The sequence below is a fragment of the Mauremys reevesii genome, linkage group 5 (genome assembly GCF_016161935.1).
Source record: "Mauremys reevesii isolate NIE-2019 linkage group 5, ASM1616193v1, whole genome shotgun sequence".
NCBI lineage: Eukaryota > Metazoa > Chordata > Testudines > Geoemydidae > Mauremys > Mauremys reevesii.
The window spans coordinates 125,180,133-125,204,549 of NC_052627.1; the positions used below are offsets into that span (position 1 = coordinate 125,180,133).

Here is a 24,417-nt window from a genome sequence, read left to right on the forward strand (position 1 = left end):
GCAAGTGAAGGGGAGCTGTAGTTGAAAGCAAGGATGAGTAGTTTAAATTGGGTAGAATAAGCATGTGAAGTTCCCACTTTAAACAGAGTATCTGCCCAGTGTTTATAGTCCAAACGTACCCCTTTTCTGTGGTTTGGCTTCATTGTTAACTAAAACAACAAAGCGTACCTCAGCCTCAGGTTAAGCTTTCCCTGCAGGACAGCTTCTATACTCTTAATTTCCTCTACCAAGAGAGATACTATAGTCTTCCTGATATCTCAGTTGTAGCTAATGATCCACCTATTAACATAACTCAGTAGCGCCTTTATGCAAGGTTCTAGCACTTGACAACTTGCCCAGGGTTCTAGAGTTTCCCAAATAGATAGGGGGGAGACAGTGAAGGGACAGATTAGAAAATACAGAAAACTCTCCTCTGCTGACACTTCTCTGTGAGGACATGTCATGGGCTGGAAATTCTTTTATTAATTAACTAGACTTGTAATTTGCTAGCATATTTCCTTATATTGGATACATTTCAGATTCCAAGCAAGCAAGCCAAGGATTTCTTCTTACAGCACACAGAAGATAACGAAGTATGTTTCTCTTAAAATGGAAGGTAATTGAGGGCAGCTGAGTAACAAGCAAAAAGCATCAGAGTGTAGACATAGGTGTCTCTGCCTAATTAAAGAATAATTACATGGAGTTACTTGTTCCAGCCTATTAAATGTTAATTTGTACGTTTCAGAATTTTGACTCCGACATCAGCAGCGTGGGGATAGATGGATGCTGGCAAGCTGACAGCCAGCGAATTCTCAATGAGGTGATGGTAGAACATTTTTTCCGACAAGGAATGCTGGATGTCGCTGAGGAGCTCTGTCAGGTAACCATAGCTCAGGATGTTTAACGTTACCAAGAAGTATAAATTATACCCCAGATAAGCATCTTTAATTTTGTTAGCTGAAACTCTCAACTGGAGTATTAATATTTAAGTGTAAATAATTTCAAAAATGAGATATTACTTTGTAGACTTTTTCTGGCCATTTTTCTGGTAACTAAAAGGTGTGACTTTGTTTTTCAGGAATCTGGTCTTTCTATAGACCAAAGTCAAAAAGAACCATTTGTGGAGTTAAATCGAATATTGGAAGCATTAAAAGTTAGAGTTTTGAGACCCGCATTAGAGTGAGTTGCTCAGTTTTCTTTATTTGAATACTTCAAGTGAAAATCCAAAGGGTGGTGGAAATCTTGGCATTGACATCAATACACTTTAAGGCGGGCGTCATAGTTTATAGGAGGTTTAGATGTTGTTCTGTGGTCCTTTTCCCCACGGCTAGTGCTGACCTTCCAGGTTCTTTCTCCTGGTCGAATGCTTAATTGGAACTACACATGGTATAATCCTGTTACTAACTTAAGCTTGCAGGAAAAACTGTGTCAGTTACAGAAACAGTTGTATGCCTTAAACAATGAAATGTTACCTAGGTTACAATGAAACACTGTCATTTACTTAAAAAGAGTCTAAAAGTAGAGAGTGCCAAGTACCTCGTGGCTGTGCACCCCCTGTTCCCATTGACTTTAATGGGGGCTGAAGGTGCTCAGGGCCCTGCAGGATCATGTTCAAAGCAATTCATTTTGTCAGTTTTGCCAATCAAACACAGATCAGAGAGATCACAAGAGAAGGGAAAAGCAGGGCGATGGAGGAGCAGGTGGTTTGAAGGATAGGTGCTTTTCATGGGCTGGTGGTGATAAGCGAGTGGTGTTGTTAGCTTCACACTAGAGTTTTGCTTTTTCCTCAGGCAGGTAGAGTCCCTGGTTCACCTGAGGTCAGATTGGGAAGATGGATTGCAGGTGAAGTCCTGCTATTAGACAAAGTTATCCTTTCTCCCAGTGGCAAGAGCCAGTGGAGAATGGTATCTGATGCGCAAGCAAAGACCATCTAGCATATGTTGTTGAACTTCAGGCTATGATATATCTTGGATTTAGTAGGCTTTTCCTCCATTAGACCTATAAGGGGAAGTGGAAGATAAAGAAAAAAGGCAAGATGATGAAAAATGCCCTCTTGTGGATTACACTGTGTTGTCTGCCTTTCCAGACCCTGGATAACTGATTAGGATGTGCTCTACAAATTGCAGGAAAGCATGCAACCTTGAAAGAGATTTTGGCACTTGAGTCCAGTTCTCAGTGTGCATCAAATTCTATGTAACTTAACTTTAGCTTCTCTCTCATATAAATAAAACTAGACAAATTAAAGAAACAGTTGTTAAAATACATCTTTGGTAGCCTGTGATATTTATTCTGTATTACTAGAAACAGTAGAGCAAAGGAAACAGAAATCCTTTACATTTTATTGCATATGATCATCATGCATTTAGGACAGTGTTTCCCAAACTTGGGATGCTGCTTGTTCAGGGAAAGCCTCTGGCGGGCCGGGCTGGTTTGTGTACCTGCCGCGTCTGCAGGTCCGGCCAATCGCAGCTCCCACTGGCAGGGCTGCCCGGGGCGGGGTGGGCAAATGGGGCAATTTGCCCCGGGCCCCACAGGGGCCCCCATGAGAATATAGTATTCTATAGTATTGCAACATTTTTTTTGTGGAAGGGGCCCCCGAAATTCCTTTGCCCCAGGCCCCCTGAATCCTCTGGGTGGCCCTGCCCACTGACCTGGAGTGGTGAACCACGGCCAGTGGGAGCCACAATTGGCCGGACCTGCAGAGGCGACAGGTACACAAACCAGCCCGGCCTGCCAGGGGCTTTCCCTACACAAGCGGCGTCCCAAGTTTGGGAAACACGGATTTAGGATAGCCAATTTTCTTCGTTGTTCAGTGAAGTAATTTTCATATGGGCAAAGACATTTTTCCCTTGATACTTGTGTTCACTCGTAACTACTAGTCTTATAGTCTGACCTTGAAAATCTATGATCATGAAATTGGCGTCATGAAACGCTGTGATGTTTAAGCCATTACTCCACATACACCAAGTACTGAAATCTTTCTATAGAACATGAGGAGGGCAGCATAAATAATTACTCATTGAATATGCTAAGGTGAATGGAATGTTGAGCTGGTTCAGTGCCACTGAACTAGATAATTACAGGGCATGAATAATCTAACAATGACCTGGATGTACCAATTGAAACGGCATCACCTGCCATTTACATACACCTATTTCTTGTAGTTATAATAGTAGCACAACCTTAGTGAAGGGCATTACCTGGAGATTGACTGCTGATTGCTATTAATGACTGTCAACTGCACCTCGGGGCAGCAAGTCCTTTTGCCTCCAGCTAGCTACACATTTCCAGGAAATACCCTGTACCTCACTCATTGCTACTTGTTTATTTCTGGTAACTCCCACACTTGCCAAACAGGAGGGAAGGCATGGTCTTTTCTCCAAGGATTTCATATTCCAAAGACAGGGGGTGGAAGAAAGTAGTGCAGCATATAAGGTGGTGGTTAATCACATCTTGATTATAAAAAGTTATGTGAACAGTGTTCTGAACGAATAAAGAGGTACTATAAGCGAGTCCCAATTACTCCTCACACTTGAGATTATTAGGGAGCTAGTTTCCCCTGGGTCCCACAGCAGAAATGGAGCTTCAGGAGGGAGCTGAGTTTGGAAAGGGTAGAGAGGGGCCTGGGGGGTGAGCTCAGGAAGGTTCGATCCAGGCATGGGGGACAGCATGTTTGTGTGAGAAGCCAACAAACAGGCAGACAAGGCTGTCAGCATTAAATGTAGCTTTAAAAGAAATGTTTAAATGGCAGGCTCAAGTACTTGGCTGACCTGCTCCCAGGGCTGTGCTGCTGCTGTCGATGGAGCATAAAGGTGGAAACAGGGAAAGAACTGTTAATTACCGCACCATTAGTCAGGCAGGGGAAGATCCAGTGTTTGGTTGTTCACTCAAAAACAAAAAAAAAAAAAAAAAAAAAAAAAAAAAAAAAAAATAATATATTTTATTTTTTTTTTTTTTTTTTTTTTTTAATTTTTAAAAAAAAAGCTCCAATTAAAGCAGACTGGTCCTGTGCCCAGAAAGAGAGAGAAATAGAGATATCTATTTGTGATTAGAGATTTAATTATTAAATTAAATATAAAAAAATAAAAAAAATAATAAAATTAAATTAGTATTATTATTGCTTTTTTTTTTTATTTAGGTTTTTTTTTTTTTTTTAACCAATTTTTTTTTTTATTTTTTTTTTCTTTCATTCCAGCAGCAGCAGCTAGCAGCCCCAGATCCTACATTCCTACCCTGAGATTCCTGCACTTGTGTAGAACCCCACTGACTTCAAAAGAGCTCTGCACAGTCAAAGAAGTTTGCTCGTTCAGTCTGATTGCTGGGTTGAGGCCGTAGGTCCTTTCCAGATGGATCCCTGTGCCTCTGTGGAGCCCCATTGATTTCAGTGGGTCTCTGCGCGGGTGTAGGGGTTCATTTCTGCAGAACATCTTACAGGATCTAGGCTTTCGATTGTAACTTCTTCAGGGAGTGGATTTGTCTTCCTATGTATCTGTACTGCCCTGTTCACAGCAGAGTCCTGATATTGATGGGGGTCTCTGAGCACTACAGCGGTATAAAGATTAGGTGAGAAAGAAGCTCAGCTTTGAAGGTTGTTTTTAATTATGTACTTTATAGAAATAAATGTTCAGCTAAATTTGAATCACAAAAGTGAATATGTAGAAAAGCAAGTATTGTTCTGAAAGAAGTATCAGCGTTCTTCGGGAGTGCAGACAGTGCAGTGACTAATGCTTCATTTCAGAGCTTGGTAGAGCATATATGGGGGTTGAACTTGAACTTAGTTAACAAATGAATGTCACTTGTTGCTTTGGCAGGAATCTTTTTAATAAGAACAGAATGTCCTGGGCTGCTGTCTTTGATTGTGACATTAGTCAAAATGATCTGGACAAACTGGAGAAATGGTCTGAAGTAAATAGGTTGAAATTCAATAAAGACAAATGCAAAGTACTCCACTTAGGAAGGAAGAGTCAGTTGCATATGTACTAAATGGGAAATGAGTGCCTAGGAAGAAATACTGCAGATGTGGGGGTAATAGTGGATCACAAGCTAAATCTGAGTCAACAGTGTAACACTGTTGCAAAAAACCGAATCATTATTCAGGCATGTATTAGCAAGGGAATTGTAAGCAAGACATGAGAAGTAATTCTTCTGCTCTATTCCACACTGGTTAGGCCTCAACTGGAGTATTGGGTCCAGTTCTGAGTGCCACATTTCAGGAAAGATGTGGACAAATTGGAGAAGGTCTAGAGAAGAGCAACGAAAATGATTAAAGGTCTAGAAAACATGACCTATGGGGGAAGATTGAAAAAAATTGGGTCTGTTTAGTCTGGAGAAGAGAAGAGTGAGTGAGAGCGGACAAAAGAGTTTTCAATTACACAAAAGGTGGTTATAAGGAGGAGGGACATAAATTGTTCTCGTTAACCTCTGAGGATAGGACAAGAAGCAATGAGCTTAAACTGAAGCAAGGGCGGTTTAGGTTGGACATTAAGAGAAATCAGGGTCGGCTTTAGGCTGATTCCCCCGATTCCATAAATCAGGCCCCACGCCTCAGAGGGCCCCGCAGTGTCTGGAAGAGGGACCCTGCAAGGTAAGGCCCCAGAAGACAACTGCTGCGTAGGAAGGACCCTCCGCCGAAGTGCCGCCGGAAACAGCGGCAACCGATTGAGCTGCCACCAAATTGCCGCTGCTATCTTCAGTGGCAGCTCAATCGCTGCCGCTGTCTTTGGCGGCATTTCGGTGGCAGTTCTTTCGAATCGGGCCCCGCACGTCCTAAAGCCGGCCCTGGGAAAAACTTCCTTTCAGGGTGATTAAGCACTGGAGTAAATTGCCTAGGGAGGCTGTGGAATCTCTTTCATTGGAGATTTTTAAGAGCAAGTTAGACAAACACCTGTCAGGGATGGTCTAGATAATACTCAGTCCTGCCATGAGTGCAGGGGACTGGACTAGATAACCTAGCAGTGTCCTTCCAGTCCTATGAATCTGTGATTCTAGTTGCAGTGTTTGCTGAACATGCTTTCCGACTTATGAGCCACTTAATCACTCTGGATGACATTTGGTGGCCCTTATTTCCTAGTAAGGGTCTGAGCTTCAGTGACAATAGTCAGCTGACCAGGACTGTACCATGGACAATATTTTCATGATACTAGCTTCCTGGTTGAGAAGTTCTATTGATACATTCTTCAGTGACATTAGCCACTTAGTGGAGATACAATGCTGACAGACTTGGTTGGGTTGAACCGTCTGAGACTTACACTGCACTGCTGAAATTCAAGCATCTAAGTTTACTGATTGTCAGGGATCCTAGTTTTCCATGATTTAAAAACCCTAAAATTTAGCAATTTAAAAAAAAAAGCACAAAAATCCGCATTTTTCCATGATTAAAATGTAATGCTGAACTTTAGTTTCCCTAGCCACAGTATATATAGGTATCAATTGAACACAGTGTTGAGGGGAGGGATAGCTCAGTGGTTTGAGCATTGGCCTGCTAAACCCAGGGTTGTGAGTTCAGTCCTTGAGGGGGCCATTTAGGGATCTGGGGCAAAAATCTGTCTGGGGATTGGTCCTGCTTTGAGCAGGGGGTTGGACTAGATGACCTCCTGAGGTCCCTTCCAACCCTGGTATTCTATGATTCTCTGTTATATTGATATATTTACAATATTTAAGCAAGTTCAAAGCCTACCAGTGCCATCAAGCACTGTAACAAAATTAATAGAATTCTAATTTGTATTTCTTACATATACCAATACTTCTATGTCTCTATTCCATACAGTAGAACCCCATTTATTTGCGTCTCCCTTATCCAGCCCTCCATATTACCTGAACCACCAGCCACCTGGGGCTGATGGTGGTGGGGCTCAGGCTGTCAACCTGGGGTGGCTGGGGCTCTAGTTGTCAGCCCTGCTGACTGGGGCTGATCACCCGAGCCTCCCCGCTGCCAGCTTAAAATAGGGGGATATAAAGCTGTTTGCCAGTTCTCCTGTTTTTATTTTTTCACAAAATGGAAAAACTAAAGATTCTCTGTAAAAATGCAAATTCTGCATTTTCCCGTGGCAAACGGATTTCTAGGCTCCCTGCTGATTATGAAGGTTCTATTTTCCACTGGGCATCGTTAAAAGTTCAAGTCAACAGTTCTGGTTTCAAGCCCACAATGCTTAAGTCAGGATTGTGACTCTTTCATTCCAATAAAATGGAAGAATACATTTGCTTGTTTGCAGATGTAAGACCTGCCTACCCGGGTGATTTTCACTAAGTGACTGAAGTGTTTTTGATATGGTAGAGTGGTAGGGTGATATATTTCCTTGCTTTTTTGGATTGTTAATTTCACCTGCACCCAATCCAGCTCTTCCTTGTAAAAGACATTATTGGCTACATCACTTCCTTGCTGAGAGGTGGAAAGCTGCTCTCCTAGCTTAATGGTACTCCAGATAAAAAGCAGGTATCCACTAATAACAAACAGGCGTGACTGATCTTACTAGAATTTGGGCTTTATCCAAAGGCTTCTTAAAGGAGCAAGATCAGATTGGTTTAGGTCCAGCCGTGTTTAAAACATCAAAACGAGGTTCCATAAAACCTAAACAATATGAATGTTTCCATGAACTCTTCAGTATGTTCCATTACAGTTTATTTGGTTTGTATGTAAACATTTTGCTGTGGCATTTGCAACTCAAAACATGGCAATGTTGTGATAGTGCATCGCAGGAGGAAAGGGAGATTAGCGAGGCTATTTTTATTGTTCAAGCTGAAGATAACAGAGAAAATACAGTAATAGCATAATCAGTACAAAGTTCAGTTATTAAAACAAAGATTTTTTTAAAATGTCAGGTGATAGTAAGATCTGTCGTAAAGAGCTCCCAGGGGAGACTGCTCCGGTGCACATCCATAATGTGGTGATTCAGTAGATGACACCTGGAGAGTGGAGAGGGGCATCATGTTCTTACAGGTTGAGTCTTTGGATGGTATCTAAAATAGAGGTCCTGACAATTTGTGGCTATTTAAAGATCTTGTAGCAACACAATATGGGTATTAATCTCAGTCTCTTGGTCAAATTCCAGCTCTATATTCTGCTTAATTATACTCCTCCTACAGTTTTAGCTTGATATATGGTGTATACTTCCTGTCCTGGGTTGTTGGGTAGTGTTACTGTGTGCTGTTAAATGAGGATGTGTTATTCAACCCCAAAAGTGGTGGCATTTAAGTGGTAGATTAAGTGACCCCTTTGTATTTATATGTATTCCTTGTCTGAGCTGTGAGGCTTAGTTGTTTGTAAAATGTTTTGAGATCCTCTGAATGCTGAGTATTATAATGGAAGTGCAGGATATGGAGCCATATTCTTACTGAGATGCTCCTTGAAATGCAAGTTATAATTTTAACAATTCTGCACTGTTGTAGGCTGAAACTGATTTTTTTTTCCAATTTCCCTTAGGTGGGCAGTATCTAACCGAGAAATGCTTATGGCCCAGAATAGTTCCTTGGAATTTAAACTACACAGGCTATATTTCATTAGTTTATTGATGGGTGGAACAGCAAATCAGAGAGAGGCATTGCAATATGCTAAAAACTTTCAGCCATTCGCTCTAAACCATCAGAAAGGTGAGTGAGTTTTAGTTGTTTTTAAATTTGTAACACATTCAGTACTTGGCATTCAGTTTGAGTTGCCTTTGTATTCTGTTGCTGTGTTTTGTCAAGTCCCTTATTTACTTTTCCAGGGGAAGATGTGGAGGCCTTTTCTTAATATAAGAATATATTCAAGAGCAAGTTGTGATGCCACAACAAACTCTTGACTGTTAATAAACACAAGGAATAATGTGCTAAGAGCAGCTTTACATAGACGATAGAACATTGAATAAGTGAAGGGCAGGTTGAGTTAAGTATTCAACTCTCCAGAAACCCCAAGGTGGAATTACAACCATAAAATAGTTTTAAGCACACTTGCTGGAAAGTGAGAGGGTGGGAATCACAGGTTAGTGAGACTGGCTGTATCTTCCTTCATCTGAAGTGTCAATCTGTCTTTCTTTTCACACTACCTACATCCTAGTTTAAAGCTTGTATAATCTTTATAGACTACAACTAGTAGAATGCGATATTGATCAGGCTTGACACTGACATTCTGTCCACTGCTGGGGAAGGATTGGGAGGAGAGACAACCTAAATATATTATTCAGTTGACTTTTTTAAAGTCACTCACCTGATATTTTGCTTTTCTCTCTTCCACTCTTCTTTATCCCTCTCGTCTCTCCCACCCGCTTGCATTCCCACTCCTCTGATTCCTCCATGCTTTGCAGCATCTCCCACAAGTAGCTAGCTTTTTCCAACAAGCTAACACAGAACCCTTTATTTGCCCATCCTCTTAATACTTTTGAAACTTGTCACCGCATCTTGAAATGTAATCTCTCCCCCTCCCATGTTCAGGAATACTGTCCTGGCATCCTGGTAGCTTGAATTATTTTTGTCTTTTAAAGGTGACAATCAAATATGGTTATAATGTTGTTGAGCTTTTTATTTAGGTCTCCTCTAATATAGATACATTGCCAGGGTAAAGTATACAAAAACACACACAAATACTGTTTGGGCAGACGTCTGGTATTCCAGCTGTATGTGACAATATAAACGTTTTTTTTGTCGTGAGATGCAGGTGACTTGATATCTCGAGAAGCTGGGAAGCCACGAGTGAGTTAAACATGCCGTCCCAAATGAGAGCCAATAAAAAGCTTAATTCCATACCATTGTATGCTCTGTTTATGTTGTTGGCAGTGGCTTGGGTATGTGTGTGCTTTCAGTGTGCTGTCCAGCTCTGCACAGATAGCTGGTTCAACAGACCTCAGTAGTATTCGCCAGTGTGGTTAAGTGAGGGAGGCTGGAATGTCGTTGCCTCAGTAGCGCTGTTTAGATCAATCCCTGGATCAATGTCTACAGTTACCCTAACACATGTATGCGCGTTACAATGGACTCAGCTCAGTCAGCTGCAGGACTTTCTGCTGTCCCCTAGGTTGAACAAAGTACGGTAAAGTACCCTGACATTTCTAGGCTAAAACAAACTGGAACACACAGTTAAAACCACCTTACACATTTCATGATGTCCGCTTGTTATCTCCCCTTGTTCCTGATATCTTGGACAAAACATCCCTATTCATTATTTTGTCAAACCATCTTATCTTGTTCTAGATTGGGATGTATCTGTACTAGCTAGAATATATGTATGTAAATATCTAGTGCCTAGTATACTAGCAAGAACTTTGCCAAGTTCATGGGCTAGAAAGTGAACTTGTAAGCATCTGCTTTAATGCATGGCCAGACTTTGGTTCACAGCCTCTGGTTTAGGCCTCAGATCTTGCCCCAGGCCCACACTTTGCCCCCGCCCCCCACTACATACTCTCTTCACAAAGCTGACAGAAGAACTTCTTTAGAAAAGTGTTAGGGAGTTTAATTTCATCAGTACTAGTTTTTTCATATCCCACTGCCTGTATAGAGAGATTGCCCTATTAACATGAGTGCAGCTGTATGGGCAGGGAGAGAAATTAGTATGAAGCGGTAAAAATCTCAACGAATGATCTTAAAAAAAGAAGAGTATATTTCTATAAATCCAGGTGTCATGACCCTAGTGTTTCTGCTGTGCCAGAGTCAGAGACAGATTCGTATCCTGTTGAAGAGTGGAATTCCAGCTCCGGCATCATTTGTCTGAGTAGTTTTGTGAGACATCTGATCTTAAAACTCTGTAGTCCTGGACATTGGACTAATAATCTGTGCTCCAATCTCATCCAGGGTCCGACCACCCTGTTGGTAGGGGAGAAGTAACATTTTTAATAGCCTTTCTAAATAATCAGAGCCTGACATCTGAAAGCTGCTCAGACATTTGGCACATTGTAAATAGACCTGGTAGAAGCAGGTTGGTGGGGGCAGAGTGCAGGTGATAGCAGAAGTGCAAAAATAATGCAGTCTATTCCATAGCACTGCGGTCTGTTCTGGTTACAGAAAGATATCTATTCCATGCTGGTCATACCCATATTTGGTATTGAAGTGTGTGTATATTTCTGAATCTCTTGTAACACAACTGATAATCGTTGACTCAGTATACATTAAAATTATGTTTTTTTCCCCGTGTAAAGGGGAAAAGCTCAGACTAATCTTCCACTATAACATAAAGCAGTGTAAAATGTAATAGCTAAAGATTTGCTTTTGTCCTTCACAGATATTCAGGTTTTAATGGGCAGCCTGGTGTACTTGAGACAGGGTATAGAGAACTCTCCATACGTTCATCTACTAGATGCAAACCAGTGGGCAGACATCTGTGACATCTTTACAAGGGACGCCTGTGCTCTCCTGGGTCTCTCGGTTGAATCACCTCTGAGTGTTAGGTATGCTATCTCCCACTGAAATGTTTTGAAGGCCAGGGTGCCTAACCTTTTCCCAGCTGCGGGCTGCAGTGCTAACTTGACGGGAATGCAAGAGACGTGGCTAATGTGCATTCAGTAGAGCCCGTTGTAAGACTACAGATTCCAGCATGCAGTGTGGCCAAATGGCCGCCTATTCAGCTTAAAGTGGAACATTGTATGCTGGGATTCTTAAGCTGCTGTAGGTTACACACCCATATTAAAGATGAGGCGGTAACCAGCCCCTCCTTGAGCTTAGGACAAGTGTGTGAAAATTGGTACCACAACTTGACACTTAAAAATGAAAAAGCCTGAACCAATTATCTACTTGCTAACTAACACTTTTAGTCAATTTTGTTATCTTTAATTCAGTTTTCTCACTTCGCATTGGTTCTGTGTTGAGGTTCTGCTTCTAAATATGCTAGAATGTGATTTCAGCTGGTAAAATTTACAATCCACTCATGGGGAATTCAAGATTTGCAAAGATGAAATCTTACACTTTCATGGAAACTGGTGTTTCCCGGCTCTGCGGTGAATATTAACATTGTGTTTAACTGAAAATACAGAAATCTAATTTTTCTTTACAAGTCTCCAGCAGTCAAATCGTAAACCACCCTTTACCCAGATAGTGAAGAATTAACCACCACTAGGACTTTGAGCGGTACATCCCCCAAATGCACTGTACCTGACTTTCCTTTTAGAGGTTAGATGAGAAAAGAGAGATGGGTTTTGTCTTTCAGTGGACTCAATCCTATGGAAGTGCCAGTATTTTTTTTGTGGTTATCTGCTTGCCTGTGACTGTTAGTTACGTTCCTGTTGACCACTTTTAAAGAGGTACAAACTCATTACTGCAGCATTTCACAGACATTTCATTAATATCTTTGGTGATTTTTGGTGGACCAATTTCTTTTGGAGCCAGGCTCATGCATTGGAAAGGAGCAGCAGAATGGAAAGGAAAAGTATGCCTGAATATACATCCTTCTGTAGCAGCGTTTATTGATTCATTTTAGTTTGTGGGTGTAAAAATGAGCACTGAGGAATTTGTGTCCCTGTAATAGATTTTTTTAGTCCATCTTTTTTCCTCCCAGAACAATATCCTGCGAATTAATAGTCACTCACTGACATTTTAATGGCCCGTGCATTGACTGAGTAATGTGCACAGTTCATTATCAGTACAAGTATATGAGTTGCTACCACTGAGGTGGAAAAATCCCCTCCCTTTTATTGATACTTGTGTTGATTAGACAGCCGTTTGGGGCCCAAAGTGAAATCAATTGAACTGTGACGTTTTATTGTGCATATGTTATTGACATTCAGGGTATAAACAAGACTGCTCTAAAATGTAGCTATTGCACGTACGTAGCAAATACTTTAAACATTAAACCAGTTTGAAATAAAAGCCTGCCTACAAAATTTCATTTTCTAATATTTTTGGTGCAGGACCATTTCTCTTTTTATGTCTGTTCAGTGGCTTACAACAACAAGGATCCAATCTTATTGGGACCCTCGGGGGGCCTGATCCAAACCCGTTGAAGTCAGTGGAAAGACTCCCATTGGCTTCAGTGGGCTTTGAATTGGGCCCTCTAAGCACTACTGCAATCCAAATAAATTGTCATGTATTACATCAATTTCTTTTAGCTACTGTTAGTCTTCAGAAGGCTCTTTGATGTCCCTCACAGCTGTTTTCTTTTAGGACTACTAAGTGAGGTGGTGCTTTTGTTTGTGCAGAATATAAATCTTCCTAGTGTAATGTAGGCTAATGCTGTAGCTTTTTGTCTCCCCCTACTGGCTAGAGCACAGATAATGGTTTGAACTGGCTACTGTGTCTGAGGTAGCGGATCTGATTCTTTAGCTCAGATGCTACAGGCTCATGCTTTTAGATCCAGAGGTTCCAGGTGTAGTCCCCACAGACGACCCTGCCAGAGGCAACGTTCTAAAAGCAGTTTATTAACTAAACCTCTCAAAGCTCCTGTGAAGGAGAAAGTATTATTTTCACAGATGATAAAACTGGCCCAAATAGTGACGTGACTTTGCCAAAGCAACATATTACGTCAGTAGCAGAGCTGGGATTAGAACTCTTGGCTCCCCTTCCTGTCCTCACTTAATTTGTTGCAGGGGGTACTCAGTGCAAAATATTCAGACTTTCCTGTTAATTTGCCCAAAATCATTTCCACACTTGTTGTGGCAACCTCGTGGAGTACTGCAAAGGAATAGAATATACTTGGGTAACAGGAAGCTCCTGGAACAGACTCTGTGTAGCACCCAATCTTAGCCCATTTGCAGCATAAACAGAGCAGGTTGCATTACCTTCCTCAGCTCCATTCTGTGGAGACTCCTTCTCCGTCTTAATCCCAGGGACCATAGGTAGTGAGATCTGTAGTCTCTTGAAGTTACACTAACACACTATTAAAGGTCTGATTGTGGTCCATGTGCGTACAACTCCGTAGGCTGCATTCAGATCACATTTTGGCCATGCCAGTTATGTAACAGTCTCTTGACCACATGTAAAGCTGTGCGGTTTCCAGTCTCTTTTTCTCTTGGACCATGGATACCAAAACAAATGGTACAGTAAATCAGATTATTGATGTGCTCCGCTCAAATTGTTACCCTTCAGCTTGTTGAACACAACAGAACCCAGAATCCCAGCAACCTGCAGTCTTACTTGTTGGGTGGTAATACAGAAGGCAAGAATGGAATGAGGAAATATGACTGTCTTTTGTCCCCATTAACTTACTAATGAGGTAGAGCTATGAGAAATATTCATTTTAAAACAACATCCTGTGCTAATATTTCTGTGCATTCTGCAGTTTTTCAGCAGGTTGTGTAGCATTGCCAGCTTTAATTAATATCAAAGCTGTGATCGAACAAAGACAGTGCACTGGAGTTTGGAATCAGAAAGATGAATTGCCGGTGAGTATGTTCTGTACTTTCAGACAGACCAGGATTCGGACAATGAGCAAGCCTTTTGAGTTTCTCTTATACTAAAAGTGTGTATGGATTGTCTGTCACCCCAAAAGTCAATGTGAACTGTATAACTGCTAAAACAGCCAGGAGCGTATGCTGCCATAAAATTGGGGAGGAAGAAAATCGGATTGTTATATTACCATTGTTCAGCCAGGCCTGAGCTCCAGCCACAGCTTGCTGGAGTATTGCTACAACACTAGGTGGGCTTGAAATGACCAGGAATAGCATCGTTGCATGATTGGTGGACTGAATTGGGACCCACAGATGCACTTAAGAACATAAGAACGGCCGTACTGGGTCAGACGAAAGGTCCATCCAGCCCAGTATCCTGTCTACCGACAGTGGCCAATGCCAGGTGCCCCACAGGGAGTGAACCTAACAGGTAATGATCAAGTGATCTCTCTCCTGCCATCCATCACCACCCTCTGACAAACAAACAGAGGCTAGGGACACTTCTGGAGGAGCTTATTCATAGCAAAATCTGTGTGACCATGTTCATGAAACTGTTCAAGACTCTCTGTTCCTGCTTTGAGAAGGAGAAAAAACTTTTTAGGTGTTGAGCTGGGCAGCAGCAGACTTGACATTCCTGACTGTAGTTGTGATGAGGATCCATGTGTGGCACCAGTGTGTCTGCTGGGATCAGTCCAATATTGCTTTTTATAATTGTGACTGTGGAATCTGGTCTAAGGTGGGTGACCAGTTCATGCATTGGCACCTCAACAGAATGACTGGAAAGAACATGGTTTAGCAAAGGATCACCCAGCAGATATGGATTAGTTAATAGTACTTATATAGCTGCTTGCATATTCTAAACACTTCACAAAGACCCCTGTGAGGTGCTGAAGGTGTGGAAAGCATTGTTGTTATTTTACATACAAGGATCCTGAGAGGTTAAGTAATATCAAGGTTACAGGACTCAGTCAGAGCCAGGATTAGAAGCTGGAAGTTCCTAGTCCCCACTCCTTTGCCTAAAACACTGAGCCACATTTTTCTCTCTCTGTCTTTGCTCTTGTCTCTTCCTGAAATCATACAACCCTCCTGCCTGAGGAGTTGTGGCGGAGTTTTTGCCTGGACTTGTATCTTCTGCATTGTGATCCCAAGATGTTACATGACTTTTGATGTGAATCATATACGTGTTAGTGGTGGGAGTTTTAAAACCACTTTAGGAATGTGGATAATCAGTTCTAATTAATTTCTAATGAAAATTAGTCATCAAATCCCTTAGCCGGCTTTGGAAATCTCTGCCTAGAACAGATAAGTCCTGTGGGATCATCAGGTCCATTTCCCTGCCAGTGCTGGTTTATTCTACAATGCATACCTACAAGTGGTGTGCCAGCACTATGCTCTGCTTTGAAAAACCCTAAAACAGTTTAATTTAAGATCACTCTGAGATATTTCTGGCTGAAGGCATTTTTAACCAATGGATTAACAAATAAATTTTTATGCCAAATATTGATTTAATAGATGATTTTTTTCCCCAGTTTTTTTTAAAGCTAGAAATAAAATTTTTTTGTACCTAATAGTGTTTTTTTTAACCCTACCTAAAGGAGAGAATGGAAAAGAAATGAAATGTTGTCCATATGTTCAAAATTTTTTTTTTTTTTTTTTCCCCAGTTCTTTTAGGCTTTTTATTTTTTCCCTCTGGGTCTTTTTCACACTTGCTGGGTGGGTTGGGGGGTTTTTGGTATGGTTTTCCTATTTGTGGGCCCCCCCCCCCCTCATTTTTGCCCTCCCCCTGGTCTGTCACTCTAGGTGCACACAGGTGTGGGGGCAGTGTGGGGGGCAGCCTGGGTGGGGGAGGGTGCAGTGGGGCTGTGGGGGGGGTGTGGGCGGGGGGGTGGCCCCTGGGGGGTGGCTGTGGGGGGCTGGGTGGGGGGCAGGGGTGGCTAGGGCAGGGCAGGGGGGCAGGGGCAGGCTGCAGGGGGGGCGGGCTGCGGGCCGGGGGCGGCGGGGGGGGGGGGCGGGGGGCGGTGGGGGGGGGGGGTGGCGGGGGGGTGGGGGGGCGGGGGGCTGGGGGCGGGCTGGGGGGGGGGGGCGGGGGGGGGCGGGGGGGGGGGGGGCGGGCGGGGTGGGGTGGGGGGCGGGGCGGGGGGTGGGGGGGGGGTCGGGGTGCGGGGGGGGGGGGGGGGGGGGGGGGTGGGGGGGGGGGGGGGGGGGGGGGGGGGGGGGGGGGGGGGTGGGGGGGGTGGGTGGCGCGGGGGGGGGGGCCGGGGGCGGGGGGGGGGTGGGGGGGGGGGGGTGTGGGGGGGGGGGGGGGGGGGGGGGGGGGGGGCTGGGGGGGGGGGGGGGGGGGGGGGGGGGGGGGGGGGGGGGGGGGGGGGGGGGGGGGGGGGGGGGGGGGGGGGGGGGGGGGGGGGGGGGGGGGGGGGGGGGGGGGGGGGGGGGGGGGGGGGGGGGGGGGGGGGGGGGGCGGGGGGGGGGGGGGGGGGGGGGGGGGGGGGGGGGGGGGGGGGGGGGGGGGGGGGGGGGGGGGGGGGGGGGGGGGGGGGGGGGGGGGGGGGCGGGGGGGGGGGGGGGGGGGGGGGCTGGCAGCAGCAGCAGGGAGCAGCCAGGCAGCAGCAGAGCAGCAGAGCCAAGAGCCAGAGCAGCAGCAGCAGCAGGCAGGAGGCAGCTCACATGGCTCATGGCAGCACGCACTCGCCCCGGCGGCGGGGAGGAGGGGAGGAGCTTCCAGGGCAGAGGCAGAGCCATCAGCTTCCCCTCAGGGGAAGTAGTTAACAGTCAGTTCTAAAAACTTCTAAATTTTAAGGGGGTCGGGGCGAACCCAGTGTGAACGGCTCCAGCTCACCCCTGGCTGAAGGCTTCCCACTCATCAGCACAAGTGATTCTGGTGTACTTAAAGTTGTATTGAAATGTGTTTAATGGCCCTGGAGAGAGTAGTGATGACTGTCTGCTGGAAATGCAGTTACACAAGATACATGGTGATTTTAATTAATGTTTTCTTTTATACAGATTGAAGTGGACCTTGGAAAGAAGTGCTGGTATCACTCAATATTTGCCTGTCCCATTCTTCGTCAGCAAACAACAGATAATAATCCACCTATGAAACTGGTCTGTGGTCATATTATATCAAGAGACGCTCTGAATAAAATGTTTAATGGCAGCAAGTAAGTCTCATTCTTTCCCTATTAGCAAAGTGTGGGCAGTGACCAATTTTAAGGTTAAAATAGTGAGTTTGGGGTGAGAGAAGATTCCATAAACACAGAATGGGTGGAAGCTAGTTGAAATTCTGATGGCTGACTTCAAAGCAGGATAGCATTGTCGGTGCACTAGAACAATAACAGAGTGAGTTGGCTGTAAATTATACTTTTATACGACACTGAAGGACCTGATATAAGAATCTCAATAGATAGGATTACATCACTTTGAAAAATTAGCCTTCCATTTTACAAAAACCATAAGTACCAATTAATTATTGCTGCATGAAGGCTCAGGTTTTCTATACATTGTGTTTTCTGTTGAGAGCAAGGTTAATCACACACGAAACAAATGTTTTTTAAAAAAAAAGGGAAAGAGGGTCACGTGGGGTGGGGGAGACCCTTGGAGGAAACTAGGGTAATCCGATAACTTAGAGCAGATGAATATTTCTGCAATGGTGATTTCATGTTATTCGTTAGCTACTTAGATTTGGAGGGGGCGGGAAGAAAAGTGGGAAATAAGGAAAGTACTTTTTTAGGAAGGGAACCTCTCCAACTATTGGTAATTCCACTTCGGGACACACTACATCGATAAAGCATAGAGAGCTGCACAATCTAAATACACTATGAACTTAATTTTGGCCCAAACTTAAATTTTATAGTACAAAGGTTTTGTGAAACCAAATAGAAAATGTTACTGGGTTTTTTCAAATGAAAATTTTGGATGTCTCCTGTTTTTCATATTCACTGCTGGGTTAGAAACTGTCTAGATGTTAACTGTAAGTGACCGGTCTAATTTCATAGTCCAAACAGCAAAATGCAGCAAGCAACCACACAGGATAAAGAATTAATTTTAAAATCTAACTTCTTCATTTTTAATAATCTAGGTGTGACTAATAAGGTAAGTAGCAACTACATCTTTAAAAACAATTATTCTAACTCTGGCTAAGGTCCCTTTATAGCTAGGGGATCTGTTCTGTGGAGCTGAGGAAAGCATTATGCAGAAAGGGCTATCTAGTCTCTTTTTCCTGCCTACCCTATCAAATTTAATTGACAACTAGGTGCTATTATAATATAAATAATAATGAATGCAAATGCCTAGTGCTCTGTTATTTCAACATGTCAAAACAAATTGAGATGTCCAGAAATTGCAGTTGCTGCTCCACTGCAGGCTGTCATATTAGAACAATCCTAACACATTGTCTTTCTCTCTAGATTAAAATGCCCCTATTGTCCAATGGAACAGAGCCCTGGAGATGCCAAACAGATATTTTTCTGAAGAAATGATTCAATGTGCAGTTTGTAAGTGACACTCTGAATTACGGGTGCATTTCAGAAGAATTAAAAACACTTGTTCCATTTTACGCAGCAGACTGAGGACTCCTGTGTTTGTATAAGCTAATGCTACAGAAACTTTGCCAACATTTAGTATATACATACAGAGTGGAAATGCTACAGAAATAATATTACCATAAAGCTTTACTATACTCTTGGTCTCCATATCTGATCAAGTTACCACACCAGCAGTTGTCATTCAATGCAGGTTTTTGTACTTAATTATATGGTGACTTTTTAAAGCATAAACCGATCACCTCCTCCCTCTTCTCCCCTCAATATGTTTAATATTCATCCTGCAATTCTTCTGTCATCCTGTTGATAACTGTCACCCTAGGGAATGTTTGTGGAAAAAGTTTTATTTCCAGTAATGTGTACATAATTCAAAGTAAATACTTCTGAAAAAGTTTGATAAATTGAATAGTGTTATAAAACTAATTTTTTTTCCTGGGAAAAAAAAAGCTGTGATATATTCTGAGTTTTCTTTCAAACATTTTTTCAATTTTTACATAGAACTCAAAGTAAATGTGCATATATATAAAATATATAAATATATAGCCCTGAGGGGCTAACTGTTAAATTCCATCACTGATTTATAAAAGTGGTGTGTGGAGAAATTACTACTGGAATGGAGTGGAATAGGGAATCCTGTTCCTTTTGCTTTCGTGATCAAGAAATGTTTGTGTAACAGAATATTCAATAAAATGGAGTTCTAAGTGGAAGTGCTTTTAGTCAATGACACTTGCTCTTTGGCCTTTGTAGTCACGTTCTTTGAACTTTGCATTCAGGATTAGGCTATAATGTCATGTTGCTGTATAGTTTAATAGACAGAGTGTGTTATTTATAAACGATTAGCAAAGCCAAATAAACGGTCAGAGTATTCATTGTTAAATTGGAAAAAAACAACCACCCACGTCCTGATGCAATCTACTGATCACAAATCTGCACCTTGCAGGATTGGGCTCTACATCCTCATATTAGAAGCTAGCAAATTTTCTGTAGCTTGAAAACACTTTGCTTCTAGCCTTGCATTTCGTACTAGACTATTACTGCCAGTGCCACTTTTTCCTGCTCAGTTTGTTATATCGTTGACTAGGTGAATTTGTACTCATAAACCAGATGTAGATCATGGCAGTTAAACCTTTTCTAGTGTTAATATATTTGTATTTATTGCACTGTACTATAGTAGGGCAAGCAGCCATATGGCATGTTAAGATACATGTAAAAATATATTTCTGTATTGTGTAATAATCCCCCCCCCAGCTTATCTGATTGAATTCTGACACACTGTTTGAATGCACTAGTACAATGCACGACAGAGAAGAACATCACTGAGAAATCTACATTTTTGCATCCCTGTTTCGTCTGATTTAAGAGATGGACTTGGGCTCAGTGGCAATGGACACTCTGAATGAGACAAGAGGAGCAAACCAAGACACATTAAACTTTGAATATGTGTTCAGTATGTATGTGGAAAAAATAGAGCTGTGTGTGTGTGACTTTTTTCTGCAATTAAATTGTATTCATACTGACTTAAAAAAAATGAGGCTAAGTGGTGAAATCAACAATAAACGGGTGAGGATATTATTTTTAATGTAGATTTTTAGTCTTGGTGAAGTTACTTTTAACCTTTATCTTGAGTGGAATTGCTTTATTTGGCATTTCAGCAAAATAGCATGTGTATTGTAAAGAAAAATGATGTAAATGTAATTTAAAAAAATGTTGTTGTATCTTTCCACTTTGTAACATACAGTGCTATCTATAATGCTGGTGCAGTGGGATCACCATAAACAGAAGCTAATTTATGTGGTGTCCTGAACAGAGAATTGTTCATAACATACAAATGGTGCCATTTGTATTAAGTAGGTAGATTCTCCTGTGTAATCAAAACATGCTCAGGCCTGGGGACAGAGATAGGGATTACCAGGGAACCGGTTTTTGTTCTCTGATTCTCCATCTGGCTCTATCCTGGCGTGCAAGGACCAGTTTCTAACTCATGGCAGCTGATTGTCCCTAAAAAGACTGGTTTCAGAGTAGCCCGCTGGCCCTTCCTCCAGGATCTCCCTAGCTGGGACCTTGTGGGCAATTTCCATTTCCTTTGCATTGCCTGAGTGGCGCAAAGAAAGCAGAGCAGCACCAAGCACCTGGGCCTGGTTAGTGCTCCGCCTGCTGCTTTTCCCATATATGGAACCCTGTGTGTTCTTCAACGCTGGACTAGCTTTGAGCTCTGCCTGCTGCTTTTCCCACACTGCATGTGGTTTATGATGTTGAATGCAGTTGAGAACACCAACCAAAATGTCCCCTTTCTGGCTACATGCAGGGGCTCTTTATCTTGCTTCGATGCAGTAAGTGTTGCTTTCCCATATCAGTGCGTTGATTAGGGTCCTCCAGCTGGAGTCTGATAAAGTTGATAGTGCCTGAGTGGAGCTGTTCCCTGTCAGGGCATTTGGGCTCTTTTAAGTGCAAAGTAATGCAGCTTGGAAAACATAATCCCAATTCTCCATACAAAATGCTGGGGTCTAAATTAGGTGTTACCACTCAAGAAAAGTTCATGGCATCGGCAGGGCTAGTTCTCTGAAAATATCTGCTCAATGTGCAGGAGCAGGCAAAAAAGCTGCCAATATTAAGAACCATAGGGAAAGGAATAGATAATGAGACAGAAAATATCAAAATGCCACTATATAAATCCATGGTACACCCACTCCTTGAATACTGCATGCAGTTCTGGTCGTCCCATCTCACAAAAGATATATTAGAACTGGAAAAGGTGCAGAGAAGAGCAACAAAAATGATTAGGGGGATGGAACAGCTTCCATATGAGGAGAGATTAAAAAGACTGGAACAGTTCATCTAAGAAAAGAGATGACTGAGGGGGGATATGATGGAGGTCTATAAAATCATGACTGATGTGGAGGAAGTGAATAGGGAGGTGTTATTTACCTTTCACAAGAATCAGGGGTCACCCAATTTAATAGGTGGGAGGTTTAAAACTAACATAAGGAAGCACTTCACACAATGCAGTCAACCTGTGGAATTCATTGCGAGGGGATGTTGTGAAGACTAAAAGTATAATTGGGTTAAAAAAAGAATTAGATAAATTAATGGAGGATAGGTCCAGGAATGGCTGTTAGGGATGGTCAGGGATGCATCCCCATGCTCTGGGTGTCCCTAAACCTCTGACTTCTAGAAGCTGGGACTGGACAATAGGATGGATCACTTGATAATTGCCCTGTTCTATTAATTCCGTCTGAATCCCTTCTGGCACCGGCCACTGTTGCAATACAGGATCCTGGGCTACATGGACCATTGGTCAGACCCAATATGATAGGACCCTATCAAATTCATGGTCTCTTTTGTTCAATTTCACGGTGACAGGATTTTAAAAATAATAAATGTCATGATTTCAGATATTTAAATCTGAAATTTCATGGTGGTGTAACAGGTGTAGGGTCCTGACCCAAAAGGGAGCTGTGGGGGAGTTGCCAGGCTATTGTATGGGGGTCACAGTATTGCCACCATTATTTCTATTCTGCTGCTGGCTGGGAGCCCAGCACTGAAGGCAGCGCCACCGTTTGCAGCAGCGCAGAAGTAAGGATGGCATGGGACAATATTGCCACCCTTACTTCTCTGCTGCTGCCTTCGGAGCTGGGCCCTCAGCCAGACATCCCAGCTCTGAAGGCAGCAGTGCAGAAGTAAGGGTGGCGTGGCATGGTATTGGTGTTCTTGCTTCTGCGCTGCTGCAAACGGTGGTGCTGCCTTCAGAGCTGGGTGCCTGGCCAGCAACTGCCACTCTCCAGACACCCAGCTCTGAAGGCAGAAGGGTAGCAATACAGCATCCCCCCTACAATAACCCTGGAACCTCTCCTTTTGAGTCAGGACCCCCAGTTTGAGAAATGCTGGTGAAATCTGTAGAGGATAGGGTAAAAGTACACAAAAGACTAGATTTCACAGTCCGTGACCGGTTTTTAGGGCCCTAAATATGACATTCTCTCTTGCCTCTTGAGTATTTCTCAACAGGTTGTTTTACTGTGAACAAGCTTCTTCCTGCTTGGGACTCTGGGAATGCTAGCTTTGTGTGAGTCCAGTTCCTGTGGAGCAGCTGTCTCGTGTTCATTCTGTCACCCAGCGAGTTAGAAGGTGCGCAGTTTGTGCAGGAAGAATGGAAAAGCCTAGGCCAGAGTCGCAACCTTGCAGTATGAGGAGACCATCGACCTTATTCATCTTCCCTCATCCTCACTGAATGTGAGGCAGGTATGAGTCATTCAGCCATGCCACCAGAATCTTTATACCACACCTTCATGTTTTGCCTTTTATCTAATGCCTGTCTATAAATATATTTAAATGGAAATAATTAAAACAATAGCTTTACTATTTTCATCATACCCTGATTTTGCATTATGTGTACTAAGTCCTTTGCAGTCCCGTTCCTGGTAAAAGCAATCTGCATTTGCTTTAACAGGAATTATTTGTAGTTTTTCACCCCCGCCTCCAAGAGATGGTGCTAGCAGGTGGGGTTTTTTTTTAAAATAATATTTTAAATACCCATTGTTTTAAAGCAATGGGATAGGGGTTCTCAAGCACTTTCATAGCATGAACCATATTTAAATACTGTGAAGGTTCATAAGACATCTCCCTTCCCGTTTGTGAGGGCTTCTCCCACGTGCCATTGCAATAATGTCCCTTGTAGCAAATCCAGAAAGTGCTTACATGGAAAAATGGTTGGAGCATTTAATGAGTCTACAGCAGTCTTTGATGTAATTTAGTGGCTGGAAATAAGAGAGACAACACCGTATGATGTAAATGCTCCACAGAGCGATTCACTATAAGAGCTGCACAGTAATATCAGACATGGAAGTCAGAGCATTCTTCTTCCAGCTCCCTCATTCTCCCTTGCATTCGCTGTGAGCTTCTCCCATTTTAATGGTGATGAAATGTTACTTTATAAACCCAGGGCCCAGATTATCTCCACCTGCTGTAAGACCTGAGGAGAGGGCTCTAAGGGAGGGAATTTCTGTGAGAATCCCTTTCAGAGATTCCTCCATGCTGCTCCAAGCTTTGTTCCTTGTGTTGTAGTACTGAGGGAAGCAGATGTTCTAGCCCCACCTACCATGGGAAAGGCCAGAAGCTCTGCTCCCCAGGGGTCCTGTGCCACCACAATAGCCCTGGTCCCTGGCATCCTTTCTGGAAATACCGCTTCACTGAAGCCCCACCTACCATGGGATCTCTCTGGCCATGGCTGCACTCAGGACCCCCAGCTTGGAGCTCTATGGGAAAGATAATGCAGCCTCTGTCTGTGTAATCTAGTCTGGGGATTCTCCATGGGGACAGAGAGCAATGAACATGACTCGGCTGTCTTGATCTGCCTACCCCACCACCAGAGTGATGCCATGGGGCTGGATTGGGGGAGATAGTGCAGCAGAGAGTGCTGGGGGCGGGAGAGGGGTGATGTGGAACCAACTAATTTATAACACAGAATAGAATGGTTTGTTTTCATGTGGATATTTAAGAATCTCACATTCATAGACAGTGTGTGTGTATAAGTAGCACTGATCCCATGTTCTTTGGTAAACAATATATATATATATATATGTACTCCCTATTTCTCTGTTCTCTTAAAGTAGCAACATACCCTTCAACAG

At 43.1% G+C, this 24,417-nt stretch overlaps 1 protein-coding gene across 3 annotated transcripts in view; it reads left to right on the forward strand.

The window, feature by feature from the left end:
- Positions 1–19,500, forward strand: part of RMND5A (required for meiotic nuclear division 5 homolog A) — a 38,677-nt gene extending 19,177 nt beyond the window's left edge. For all 3 annotated transcript variants that reach the window (XM_039539604.1, XM_039539603.1, XM_039539605.1), the window contains exons 3-9: positions 725–859; positions 1,058–1,158; positions 8,399–8,565; positions 11,162–11,327; positions 14,150–14,252; positions 17,259–17,413; positions 18,659–19,500. In XM_039539604.1, the coding sequence (XP_039395538.1) occupies positions 725–859; positions 1,058–1,158; positions 8,399–8,565; positions 11,162–11,327; positions 14,150–14,252; positions 17,259–17,413; positions 18,659–18,722 (891 nt within the window). In that variant the 3' untranslated portion in view covers positions 18,723–19,500. The remainder of the gene's footprint in view (positions 1–724; positions 860–1,057; positions 1,159–8,398; positions 8,566–11,161; positions 11,328–14,149; positions 14,253–17,258; positions 17,414–18,658) is intronic.
- The last annotated feature ends 4,917 nt before the right edge of the window (positions 19,501–24,417 follow it).